A 13644-nucleotide genomic window follows, 5' to 3' on the forward strand; every position below is an offset into this window, starting at 1 on the left:
CTTTATTATTTTGTGTTTACATAGCAAAAAGTATAATTTGTCTTCATTCAGTGATTTACTGACTTTAGGCTCATTTCAGATTCATTATTGAACAAATTAAATTAGGTTCTTAGAGTTTTGATTGCTGTTCATCAAACTTACTGGTATTGATTCCTGGTACTTCTTTGACTGTATACCTCTACTGTTGTATGTTTGTCTTTGAACTGTAAACCCTTTAGGGCAGGAAATACGTTCTTTTTTCTGCTTGTACAGTGTTCAGTGCAAAATGGTTGATGGATCTCCTCAAGTCCCCTGTAATACAAATAATGAATAAGCAGAGAGAAGAACGTTCTGATGTTTAAATCTCTGGACTAAAATTTGGGAGATATGGACTGAATTGTTGTCCTTTTGAGAACTTCATCATTGATACTGGACAAATCATGTAATCTTTACTTGTTTTTCTTCTGCAAAAAAAATAAAATCCCTGCTTTTATTTGTATATATGCATATACTCAGTTTCTCTCAATGCCCTTTATGAAATAAATTTCTGGTTAAACAGAAAGAAACTCAGTTTGGGGAAAATTTAAGTAATTCTTAAAGACAAAAAGGAGAGGTGTTATGTCAGTTGTGCATCACCTCACCAATGTATAGTTATTCCCAGTAATATATTTTTATTATCTTTCTGATACTTAAGAATTTCCTGATCTAAGAGAGAAGGGGAATGAATTATCTGTCTGCCTCATGTTGTGCTGAGGCTTCTGTGTGTGTAGCTTTCAAATTTTATTGGCCTTTGTTTCTGATACTTTGCTTTACAAATAAATATCTAATTTATAGTTTACTATTTGTAACTCCCCTAAGTGTTGGTGTTTAGGATGCTTTTCCCACAGCTTATTATCCTGCATGTTTTAAAAATTCATTCTGTTCTTTGTGATTATATTTTTTCTGTGTTTCTAAAATTTCTAGATTATATTGTGTTTCTATTACAATTTACGAGTGTATTCTTTGGCACTTGCAGCTTTTTTTTAAAGTTTATCTTATTTCCATTTTCAGATTATAAAAATGTTAAATAAGGCTGGTTATAATGCTGATCCTTGCAGTGTCCACTAGATTCACAAAGCCTTTCCTCTTTTAGTATAGCACTGTAAATGTTATTCAGGTAAAATGATCAGGATTTTTTTTTTAAACTGTCCATTAATTTTTTAAACTGTCCATTATTTTTTTAAGCTATCCATCATGCAAAAAAAAAAAAATCCTATTTAATCAGTTCAGTTTCTGTCCTGATATTATTGGGCTAATTATTTTCTGCCCACTTTTAAAGTCAAATAATGTCAATTTATTAGCAAACTGATAGAGGGATAAATCACTTATTGCATTCACTTATTGTTTCACAGATTCATAATGCATCCTGTGCTCCACAGTATAACTTACATGGAGTATATGTATCCTGTAAAGTTCAGTTTTTCAACATTCCATTTACTAACCACAGAATGATTGCAGTGGGAAGTATCGATATAGCTATAAAAGACTCGCATCAGAAATATCTGTAAAATCCCAGACAAACCAAAGAAGCAGTATGTAGTTTTCGTTTTACTAACCCTGTAAATTCTTTGGAATTTGTAGGAACAGAAAACACTCAGAGGCTGTGCATAGGCAAATTTCCCAAATCATCATAGTAACTGAAAATAATCGAAGACATTCAGGATTTAATACCTTCAAAACACTCTGCAAATATAAATCTCTCTCAAATCTCTGTAAGGCAAGCAGAAGTCTAACATTTGAGATGAAAATGAAATAATTTGCTAAAAACCTGCATAGAATGTCAGTTTCAGAAATAGGAAAATTGTGCAAGTTTACTGAAATGTTTTTCTATACCTGGGCTTGTACTGTGTGACAATCTAATATTATATCCAAATTAGTGTCAGTTTTATTAAAAACCCAACTACCCATTATATTTTGAATGTTTGCAATCATGCTTGTTTTTTTATTGTCAAGAACATTTGTGGAATTACCACATGAACAAAGTAGTTGTTTTGCAGTCAGCTGTATTTGCAATGAACTCTTCTCATTGTCAATCTGTACAGTAAGAATAAGGATATTTTTTTATTTAAATCAAACATGAAAATACATTCATTTCAGGTAAGGGTGATGAGGATTCAACAAATAGAGAAGGACATTCTTTGTATACGACAGCTCCTGCAATCACAAGCAGCTGAAGCAGAGGTTAGTGAGCAATTTCTTGCCTTCTTTTGATTAGAATATGTGTCTATCTTTTTAAAAAAGCAAATCTACTTAAACAACTATATTGGTGGGCAGCATTATTTGTATCAGCAAGTGATGTCATGGTTCATAAATTAGTCAATATTCATAGGCTGTAGCTGCCTTGGGAATAAAATTTGGTAGCATGTTACTTGCTCTGTTAGCAATGAAATGAGGGTGGAAAACTTGGAATATTCTTTATGCTACTGTTGAATTTTAATCAATAATTATATATCAGTTAAAAGTTTAACTAGCAATTTCAATAAAAAGGTCAAAGTGCAATGTATTATAAAGGCTGAGCATTGGTTTTAGCAAATAATTATAACAGTTTTGCATGTCTTTCTAAATATGAATCTCTGATAAGCAGCTTCGTGGTTTGCTTATCTTTTGAGATAAGAAAAAAAGGTGAATACAGTTTCTGTCAGACTTCATTAGAGAAGCCTTGCATGTTTTTAGTGTTTAAGTATTGGATTCTATATTAAGAAGTACAAGATAATGTTTCCCGTAAATGGCAAAGTCCATAATAGTAATTGTCATTAACAAAAACTGCACTCACAGTGGAAAATAATTTACAAGCTCAACTCTTTCTCATACTTGTAAATTATCTATAAATTGTATGTTGCACCTGAATATTTTATTGTTTGTCTTTGCCCAAAATAACTACTGTGAAAGTTCAGGGCAACTTTTGAATTATTAAGGGATAGAGATTTTCCCACTGTAGAAAATAAATTATTTCACAGTTCCAGCTTTTGGGGGAAAATCTGGTATTATAAGTGAAGCTGACAGTAGTGTGTATAATTAAAGTTGTCTAGTCTTTTGGCATGTTAGCCAGTCCAGCTTCAATTTTGTTTGATTTATGCCCTTGATTGCTGCTTTTAAAAATCACTAAAGATTTTGGAGAATTAAATTATCAGTTTATTTTCCTAACTTTTTCACTTAATTCTGTCAGCACACTTACTTGTGGTAAAACACAGATTTGATTTTTTGGAGGAAGTGACTTTTGCTTTCATAGTAAAATGTTTCCTAGTTTGGTTTGTATAAGTCTTCTAAAATCGGACTAGCAGACTTGCACAGTTGCATTAAGCAACTGAATTAAATGACAATAGCATATTGGGCTTTGTGGTCTGAACAGTAATGGAGTCTGACAAGACATTATAAAAGAAATCTTTATTGAGGCAGTAGGAAAGATGAGCAACAATGCACCCATACAGTGACTCACCTAATCACTGACAGCAAACACAGGATCATAAGCGATGCCCTGGCTCTGGTGGACTGCCAGGGACACTTGGTGTCCGGGTCATCTGACAGCAACAGCTAATTGTGGAAATGCCTTTTGAATGCGGGTAAGAGTTGCACTGCCTCTTAGCTCCACCAACGGCAGTGTGATTTGAGAGAATCATACCTTACGTGAATAACGTGGGTGGCATCCTGCCTATGCTGCTGATGTCGGTCAGGAGGCAGGATGTTGGCAGTCTGTCTATGCTGCCGATACTGGTCAAGGGCAGGGTGTCACTTCCACCCCTTGATTCTCTCAAATCATCACTTGATGTGGAGTTATAGGCTAGGGTGTTATTTTTGCGGGTCATTAGCTATATAATAAGCTAGGTGAGGTTGGTGTTCTGACACCTGCAGGGTTGATCTTGCTTGATATAGACACAGCAGGTATTTACTAACACGCAAACGCCACCTTGTGCGGCCAGCAAGTAGTCTAAGGCTAGACAGTTCTGAACAGTAGTCTGTGATACTTGAGTGATTTCTTGCTGCGGTGCTTGGATGGCATCGGTTGTTACGTTTTCTATATTTTCCAGGGTAGCAAAGAGATTGACGGTCGTTTTCTCCAGCTCAGAGACCCCTAGCCAAGGAAGGAGAATCCATGCAATCTGGTGAAATCCAGATCCTCATTTTACCAAAGGGTTAATACCACACCGATGTCGCAGGACATTAGGGTAATTGTGGACATGGATTGTGAAGAGTCTTTCTTCAACATGCATCCCAGGCAGTATACATCTGGGTGTGCAGGTCCCCTCTCACCTCTATGGGAAGGTTCTCATGGCACTGTTGCCGCACAGCCAGTATAGGCTGGGGGCACCTATTGTGCTAAGGTCACGGCAGTGAGTGGTGTCTTTCAGGCATTTGTTGATATTGGCACAGTATGTTTGCATGGTGTAGGATGGTCCCTGCTGCATGGTTTGTAGTTGATGACGGGATGGATCATAGCCCATAAGTTCTGGAGGACATAGAACTGATCCGTTCTTTACCAAGGTGGCAGTGGATAGTTGGTGGTTGAGAGATTAGACTGAATGGAGTAATATCTGACAAAAGTTTTTGGTGCATGGCCCCACAATTCCACCAATACCAGCATTCCCACCACAGGAACCCCTTGGTGCCCAGATGCAGGATGTTGTGTACAAATCCAACAATCAATTCCCTTTCTAACATTCGCCAGTGCCCGAGATGTGTGAATTAAAAAGTTAGAATCCTAACCAGCAAGGCCCTGGTGGACTGTCCTTAAGAACAATATCCACAACATATTTAGAATTGGGGCTTGCACAGAATAACCAACAGTAGTACAAGTAAAATGACTACAATAAACAGCAGTACAGCAGGAGGTTTTTTTCCAGATTGTTGTGGTTGAGATAAAGGCAGCTTAATAGGGAAAGCAAAAGCTGTGCATGCAAGCAAAGCAAAATAAGGACTTCATTCACTCCTTCCCATCAGCAGGCAGGTGTTTAGCCATTTCCAGGAAAGCAGAGCTTCATCACACGTAACGGTTACTTGGGAAGACAGATGTGATAACTCCAAATGTAACTCCAAATGTTCCCTCCCTCTCCTTCCCCCAGCTTCCCCAGCTTCTTGTGCCCGCCCCCCCCCCAGCCTAGTCACTGGCAGGGTGGTGTGAGAAGCAGAAAAGGTCTTGACGCTGTGTAAGCACTGCTCAGTAATAACCAAAACATCCCTATGTTATCAACACTGTTTTTATCACAAACCCAAAACATAATGCCATAGGAACTACCATGAAGAAAATTAACTCTATCCCAGCCAAAACCATTACACAGATCAGTCCATCCATCCAGGGTGGTACAGTAGTCAGGCTGAGTTGGCAGCTCAAGGCTCATCATGGACATTATCACTTCCTAAAATACAAAATCGTTTCTAGGATAGCCTGAAGGCTGTCAACATCAAGATTTGGGCCCCCGTGTCCACAGCAAAGGTGAAAGTTTCCTAATAAAACTTTTATGTTGTATGGATAGAAATTGTTGCAGGGGTATATAGCAACCATGGGGAAGGTGCAATCTGGTAGATGTCAGAAATAGGCAATTATAAGATTTAATCTCTAGTTTTGTTATGAAATTAAACTCTGTGCATTTCATAAGTAATTTTTAGCAAGATTACATATCTTTCCTCCCTTTCTCAAGTAACCTTAATTGAGCGGATACAGTAGATTTCATCTATTAAAGCTTGTTTCTAAAGTAATGAGCTCCTCTATTAGCTATAAACCTTTTTTGTCTGGTTTGTTACTGGACAGATATAATTAATATAGTTTTCAAAACAATTTGAGGATATTTTCAAAATTGTGTTATGAAAGCTTTCAAAATGCTTCTGAACAAAAATGCCCAATTTATTATTAGTGATCTGATTTGTATTTATTTATTTACTCTAAGTTTAGAGAGAAGTTGGACTTGAAATCTGTAATTAATTCCGATGGGATCATGGTTAGGGATAAGGAAATCAGCTGTCACCTATGGTGGTAACTATGTTGTCACCATCAGGTGATAAAATTGCCTTTTTACCACCTAACAAACTGTTTCAATCAATGTATAAGGAGGTCACAGTTGACTAAAATGACACTGATAACTTTTGGAGGTAAAATCATAAAATGAGGCATCTATGCGTGCACACCACTGTGAAAGCAGTTCACTATCACGTTATCAAACAGCTGTCAGCTTCCTTAGTAGGGAAACTAAGCAATTCAATAATTGAAAGTCCTTTCTCTGTGCCTTTACTACATACTGCCTTACAACCTCCCTATAGTTGCATTCGAGTGTGCAACACACACCTCATTCCTATCTGCTCCCTTGACATCTCCTCAGATTGCAGTCTAGTAGTATGGACACAGTTCTGGAAATAATAAACTTTGGTAGAGAAGAGTAAATATTATGCCACATAAAGCTAGTCTGATGATGAGTTTCAGAAAAGGGATGGGGATACGTTTTGAAGAGCAGTTTGGTGGGGACCTGTGTACAGGCACTTAAAAAGTTGTAGGGTAGTGCTGAAAGAAGAATGAGTTGGTCAGCAAATTGAGGAGGTACACAGCCTCAGGGAGAAGGCTTTACTGGCAGAGAAGCACTATAAGATATGGTACTCTATTTTAAGAGAAGAATTTTACTAATGTTCAGAATTAGTTAAATATGTGTGATATTGTAGTACAAGTGGTATCAACTTAGTCTGAATAGCCTTAAATAATTGACTGCTGTGTTACCATTGCTTTTTCTCATTACAGAATTTTTCTCTCTTATTCTGGAAAAAATAGCACAGTATTTTGGACTCACCTCAAGGACTCAAAGAGTAGTTTTTGTCCCAGTTCTTCACTCCAGTCCTTTCTCTTATTTGGCCTCTGAATACATGGAAATTCTTTAATATATCAAATTTTTTTTTGTGGTGTGTCCTATCAATAAAGCTTCTGGAAGGGTTGGTTGTACATTTACACATTTTAGGAGAGAGTTAACAGGGTACTGGTGGTTAAGGAGGGAGTAACTACACACCTATTAATACTACATAGTGTGTTTTTAATCATTTTGCCAAAGGATGGCCATCTCCTGTGGGTAGCAACTGAATCTAATTCTGAAATTGCCTGATGGCAAGAAGAAAGGTAGTAGCAGTCAAATTGCAATGTCTGTATAACTGAAAAATATAAACATGAAGCATTTATGATATTTTTATACAGTGCCTGATATAGTGATACCCAACTTGAATGTGCTCCTTATGTTTATAAATATTTAATAATAAATATCATAGCTTGTCTCCTAATTCAGTTGGCCACTAATTGCAGAATCTAAGTGCAATATATATTGTAGTATATGACAAAATATAATACTATACCATAGAAAATAGCTTTGGGAGATAAATCAGCAGAGAAACTTTTAAGACATTTTAAAGGTTTGCAAAGTTACTAACTCCTGTAAATGCTATTAGAAAAACTTGAGGTAATTTGCCTGCAAGTGATGCTACCTTCCAAATTCATGAGACTTCTAGTATATATTTTGTGAGATTTTCATAAGGTTTGCAATCCACTATAGAGTTAGACCCCTCCAAAGACAGAATGTTTGGCTGCCAAGTACGAATCTGAAATTGCATTAAAAAAAAAAAAAAACCAAACCCCGCAACAATTTCTTAGCAAGTATTTAATATGGTGTTTTAATTTGTTATAGTGGTCCAGGCCTTTCTATCATAATACCTGTCATTTGAAATATGTGAAGTGTTTCAATTAGACAGTGTTGCTGCAGATAATTTATTCTGTTCAGAGATTATGCTCAGCAAACTTTAAACTATTTTGATAAAGCACTGTGATGGATAGGAGTTCTCTTAATGATTTGACTTACAAGATTTTTTTTCTCCTTTATGACTTAACCGTAACAAAATGTTTTCAGTCTTATGTTTTCTTGGTTTTGTTCATTGCATTATTCTCTTGATCTTACTACATTCTTTCTTATACCAGTATGTATATAGTTTTTGTATGTACTATGAAGTTATGGTGAAATAAACATTTTTGGTATCTAAGAAAATAATAGTTTATCTGCAGTTTTCAACACACAGAAAATAATAAGGCACAGGAATATTGTGAAAAAAAAGTGTCTTTTGCCTAAAAAAGCCATTATTCCTAATAAATACACAAGGGACTACTTTTGCAACTCATTTTTACAAAGTACTAAGTACAATTATTTGTAATTTGTTATCTTAGCAAAAAGAATCAAGGCCTACTATTCTTGCAAATGTCACACCGAGAGATTTCTTTTTTCTACTAGTAAATACAGGGAAATTAACAATTGACAAGTGATAGTTCCTGTTTACTTTAAAAGCATTTAGAGCATAGCAAGATGGGGGGAGCCTATCTTCCTGTAACAAGCACCAAACAAGCATACTCAGTAACTTCAAAACTTTGTTCCTTTTGTAGTGTGATGCTAGAATTCAGGAATGACAGAGGGGCTCTAAACCCAGCTAATGCCTCCTGAGAATGAACACTTATAATTTAAATGAACAACTACAGAGAAAGAGGTCTCTTCAGAAAGCAGAGAGGAAGGGAGATTGTAATAAGATTTAGAGCATTTCAGTTTCACCAAGCCCTTGAGATAAATCATGAGAAATAGTTTTCCTCCCTGCATCTCTCAATTTTACTTTGGCTTGAAAGATTCCACTTTGGAGCTTTCAAGAGGCAAATTTAGAAAGAAAAAGCCCATTCATAGAATGAGCTTTCTTAGGAGAAAAAAAGGTACACTAAAGTATGAACATGGCCCATAGACTAAGCTCAAGGCAAGGCTTTTCAGAAACCAATTGTATTGGGTCTGTCTGGGATGGAGTTAACTTTCCCCATAGCAGCCCTCATAGTGCTGTGCTTTGTATTTGTAGCTAGAAAGGTGTTGATAACACACCAGTGTTTTGGCTGCTGCTGAGCAGTGCTCCCACAGCATCAAGGCTGTGTCTCCAACCACCACTCATGCCCCCAAAGGCCAGTAGGCTGGGGGTGGGCAAGAGGTTGGCAGGGAACATAGCTGGAACAGCTGACCCAAACTGACCAAAAGGATATTCCATACCATATGACAACATGCTCAGCAATAAAAGCAGAAAAAAAAAGAAAGGAGGAGGAGCGGGGGGCATTCATTATGAAGGTGTTTGTCTTCTGAAGCAACAGGTATGCGTACTGATGCCCTACTTCCCAGGAAGTGACATCACCAGGATGTTCCTATCACCTGCTGATGGGAAGTACGGAATAAATCTTTGCTTTGCTTTGCTTCCACATGTGGCCTTTGCTTTTCTTATTAAACTGCTTTTATCTCGACCCACAAGTTTTTCATCTTACTTTCTTCCCCAGTCCTACTGAGGAGGGGGAGTGAGAGAGCAGCATGGTGGACACCTGGTGGCCAGCCAAGGTCAACCCACCATACCAATGTTAATATTTCTTGTGCACTTCAAAGTCATCACATTGCATGTGTGAGATTTTGTTATTTATCCATTTCAGGGATGATTAAATGAGAACTTCTGTAAGGCCTCTTCACACAAGAGTACACAGCCAGCTTCTGAGACAACAGAATCATAGTTCACTCATTCTGCTTCACAGTTCTTCCAAAAATCATGTCCCAGAATTGGTCGTTCTGTTTAATGAACTGGACCTGTGTGCCTGTCACGTCCCACCTGGGGAGGAGGGGGGAGGAGTGACAAAGATTCGCAAATCCTCTCAGTGTGGATTAAGGTGGGCCAACACTCAAGGTCCGTACACAAACACCAGCTTTAATAGAAAGCTTCTATAGAGACAAATGTTGAGCACAAATATTCGATACCCGCCAACCCTCTCACAGTTATATTCACCCCAGCTATGCGGTTTTACAGAAAATCAAGGTAGGCTATGCAGTACTTGACTTCAATTTAACAACTTTAATAACTTAATGACCTTAGGAAAAGTGAAAGGGAGGGAGAGAAGGAAAAGAGAATCACCAGTCCTGGATCCAGTGTTGGTCCTGCCAACAAGGGTATTCGGTGAGGAGAGGAGAAGAGTGAGGCGAAGTGAAGGTTCTTATAGAGATGTTGATTCTGCGCAGGGTGCTCGGTGATAATAATTCCACAAATCGCGCACGCACGAACATGAGCACTAACGTAAACACGAGTACCGGCACACACACGAGCACACACAAGACACACAAACTGCAGCACATTTATCAGGCTACATGATTAGTATAAACCCGCCTAAATCTACACTTATTGGTTAGTGATTAACATTTCATACACTATTGGTTTACTGTATTTAAATTAGCCTTGCTTGCTATGTAAATTAGCACGCATGCTCCTCTCAGGTGTGGGGGGGCAAGTCTTTTCGGTCCTGAATTGAGTCGGTGGTCGCGATCTCCCCTCCCCGCATTTACCTTTCACCTACTTTCTGCAGTTTTATCTTCTCTGGCCACCGTCCAGTCTTTGGTGCCAAGATGTTCACTTTTGTCGGCTTGTTAGCTCTTCTTCAAGGTCAGAGCCATTAGTTTTCCACAGTTTGTTATCTTTTAGCTCCCTCCCAAATTCCTTTCCCAAGGCACAAGTGGTTAGTAGTTTTGCTAATTGGAAAATTACATCAGCGACCAGTCAAAACCAAGAGGAGTGATACCAGGACTGTCCCCCAGGCAGTAGGTGTGTGTGGGGGGGGAATAAGACGCTTCACAGACCATGGGGAATGGGGCCAAGGCAAGGCCGCCCTGTCTCCACAGGACTCCCTCCCTCACCCTCACTCCAGGGTACTGTCCGGTCCTGGGTCCTAGCGACCGTCGCTCTGCATTGTGGTTTTAGCACCAGGCTCTTTGAGACATCTCGTTGTTTTACATTAGCAGTTCTCTACAGTGCCATTCTGTAGATGCTGTACCACATGTAGAGATTACACTCTGTTGTTTACATTTGGTGGTTCTTTAGCTGATGTGATTGGTAGCTTATATATTTTCATCCACACGTCCTACCTTCAGTGTTAAAAGATAATGCAAAGAAGGGGCATACTTGTAGTGGTTATGCTATCTTTACAACTACTAACTCACAGTCTGACAGAGATGAATATTAATTTATTTACTGTAATGTTATATATATTTTTTGAAAAAGATATAAAATATATTTGAGTCATCCTTATATGTGTGTGTATATATATATATAAATAGAATAGAATAGAGTAGAATAGTTCCATTTGGAAGGGACCTTCAACAATCATCTAGTCCAACTGCTTGACCAATTCAGGGCTGACCAAAAGTTAAAGCATGTTACTAAGGGCATTGTCCAAATGCCTCTTAAACACTGACAGGCTTGGGGCATCGACCACCTCTCTAGGAAGCCTGTTCCAGTGTTTGACCACCCTCTCGGTAAACAAATGCTTTATAATATCCAGTCTGAACCTCCCCTGGCACAGCTTTGAACCGTTCCCACGCATGCTATCAATCACTGGATCTCAGGGAGAAGAGATCAGCACCTCCCTCTCCACTTGCCCTCCTCAGGAAGCTGTAGAGAGCAATGAGGTCTCCCCTCAGCCTCCTTTTCTCCAAACTAGACAAACCCAGAGTCCTTAGCTGCTCCTCATAGGACATGCCTTCCAGCCCTTTCACCAGCTTTGTCGCCCTCCTCTGGATGCATTCAAGGACCTCAACATCCTTCTTAAATTGTGGGGCCCAGAACTTCATGCAATACTCAAGGTGAAGCTGCACCGACACTAAATACAGAGGGATAATCGCCTCTTTTGGCTGGCTGGTTATGCTGTGTTTAATGCACCCCAGGATGCGGTTTGCCCTCTTGGCTGCCAGGGCACACTGCTGACTCCTGTTGAGCCTGCTGTCGACCACCATCCCTAGATCCCTTTCTGCAGGGCTGCTCTCCAGCCACTCCTCTCCCAATGTATACTTGTGTCTGGTGTTACTCCATCCTAGGTGCAGAATCCGGCAATTGGACTTGTTAAGTTTCATGCCACTGATGATTGCCCAACACTCCAGTCTATCTAGATCCCTCTGCAAGGCCTCCTGTCCCTCGAGAGCGTCAACAGCACCTCCCAGTTTGGTATCATCGGCAAACTTGCTAAGGATGCATTCAACTCCTGCCTCCAGATCGTTGATAAATATATTGAACAGAACTGGCCCTAGAATTGAGCCCTGAGGAACACCGCTGGTGACCGGTCGCCAGCCAGATGTAGCCCCATTCACTACAACCCTTTGAGCCCTGCCATTCAGCCAGTTCTTCACCCAGCGCACTGTGAACCCGCTCATCCCACAGTTGGACAACTTGTCCAGAAGGATGCTGTGAGGGACAGTATCAGAAGCCTTACTAAAATCCAGAAACTACATCCATCGCCTTCCCTTTATCCACTGGGCGGGTGCCCTTATTATAGAAGGATATCAAATTAGTTCGACAGGACTTTCCCTTTGTGAACCCATGTTGTCTGTGCCCGATGACTGCATTGTCCTTTAAATGCCTTTCAATAGCACCCAGTATAATCATGTCCATAATTTTTCCAGGTACTGAGGTTAGACTAACAGGTCTGTAGTTTCCTGGGTCTTCCCTCATGCCCTTCTTGTAAATTGGAAGACTCCCAAGACAAATAGATGAAGTAGAAGAATCAATTTTCAATAAATACCAATTATCTGCTGGCTGTGTGATATTGTTAACTCCTTTGGGTCGGTATGCACAAAGTGAACAGCTTCTCACTTCAAATTACTCCAGTAATGAAAGCGGTAAAAAGACTTTTCTGTGAACTTGAAGGTTTCACATTCACACCCTGCTGATGACTCATGTGACAGTAAAGTATGTGCTTGTTTATGCATGTTGTGACTGCAAACATGCATTTAAGGTGAGGTGAACCCTGGTAGTAACTGTAAATAATTTCTTTATAATTATAAATTAATTTGAGTGTTATGTTGACTGCTTTTTGTCATGGTATACTTTTGAGAGCTTTTTCTGGAAATGGAAAACCATCTCTTTCATAAATAGCATGTAGTAAACAAAAAACTTATGTGACTGGGAAGAGAGGTACAGAGAATGTAGGAGAGAGTTCTGTTTATGTTGTCAGGGAATGAAATAGATCCCTGTTTGTTCTCTAGATGCATCAAAACTATTTAATAAATTACCCCCACACACTCCTCAGGCCCCAAACCTGGAACTGTTCTTGGAGGAATAACATATAAATAGCATCAACTGGGCAACACAGTGATTCAGAGCCTTGCTAATGAACAGTTCAGCTTTTCGCCTCTAGATACTTTGAATGCTACTTTCTTCATGGGATTAAAAATTATTGTTATGTAATGACTGTTTGGAAAGTTCTGTCCTGTGTTATATTCATAGAATCATAGAATCATAGAATATCCTGAGTTGGAAGGGACCCACAAGGATCATCGAATCCAACTCCTGTCCCTGCATAGGACAACACCAAAATTCACACCATATGTCTGAGGGTGTTGTCCTAATGCTTCTTAAACGATGTCAGGCTTGGCGCCATGACTGCCTCCCGGGGGAGCCTGTTCCAGTGCTCCACCACCCTCTGGGTGAAGAACCTTTTCCTAATGTCCAACCTAAACCTCCCCTGGCATATCTTCCTGCCGTTCCCTTGGGTTCTATCATTGGTCTTCAGGGAGAAGAGATCAGCGCCTGCCCCTCCTCTTCCCCTTGTGAGGAAGCTGTATACCGTGATGA

General features: G+C 39.3%; 1 protein-coding gene across 21 annotated transcripts in view; it reads left to right on the forward strand.

The window, feature by feature from the left end:
- LOC104015306 (adenomatous polyposis coli protein-like) overlaps window positions 1-13644 on the forward strand; it is a 177676-nt gene that overhangs the window by 129060 nt on the left and 34972 nt on the right. For 18 of the 21 annotated variants that reach the window (XM_087770708.1, XM_087770706.1, XM_087770722.1 and 15 more), the window contains one exon: window positions 2116-2199. The exons of the other annotated variants lie outside the window; for them this stretch is intronic. In XM_087770708.1, coding sequence (XP_087626834.1) covers window positions 2116-2199 — 84 coding nt within the window. The remainder of the gene's footprint in view (window positions 1-2115; window positions 2200-13644) is intronic. 21 annotated transcript variants of the gene reach the window in all.

Source organism: Nipponia nippon, unplaced genomic scaffold (assembly GCF_047370975.1).
Source record: "Nipponia nippon isolate SJK-2023a ecotype South Korea unplaced genomic scaffold, ASM4737097v1 scaffold_33, whole genome shotgun sequence".
Classification (NCBI taxonomy): Eukaryota; Metazoa; Chordata; class Aves; order Pelecaniformes; family Threskiornithidae; genus Nipponia; species Nipponia nippon.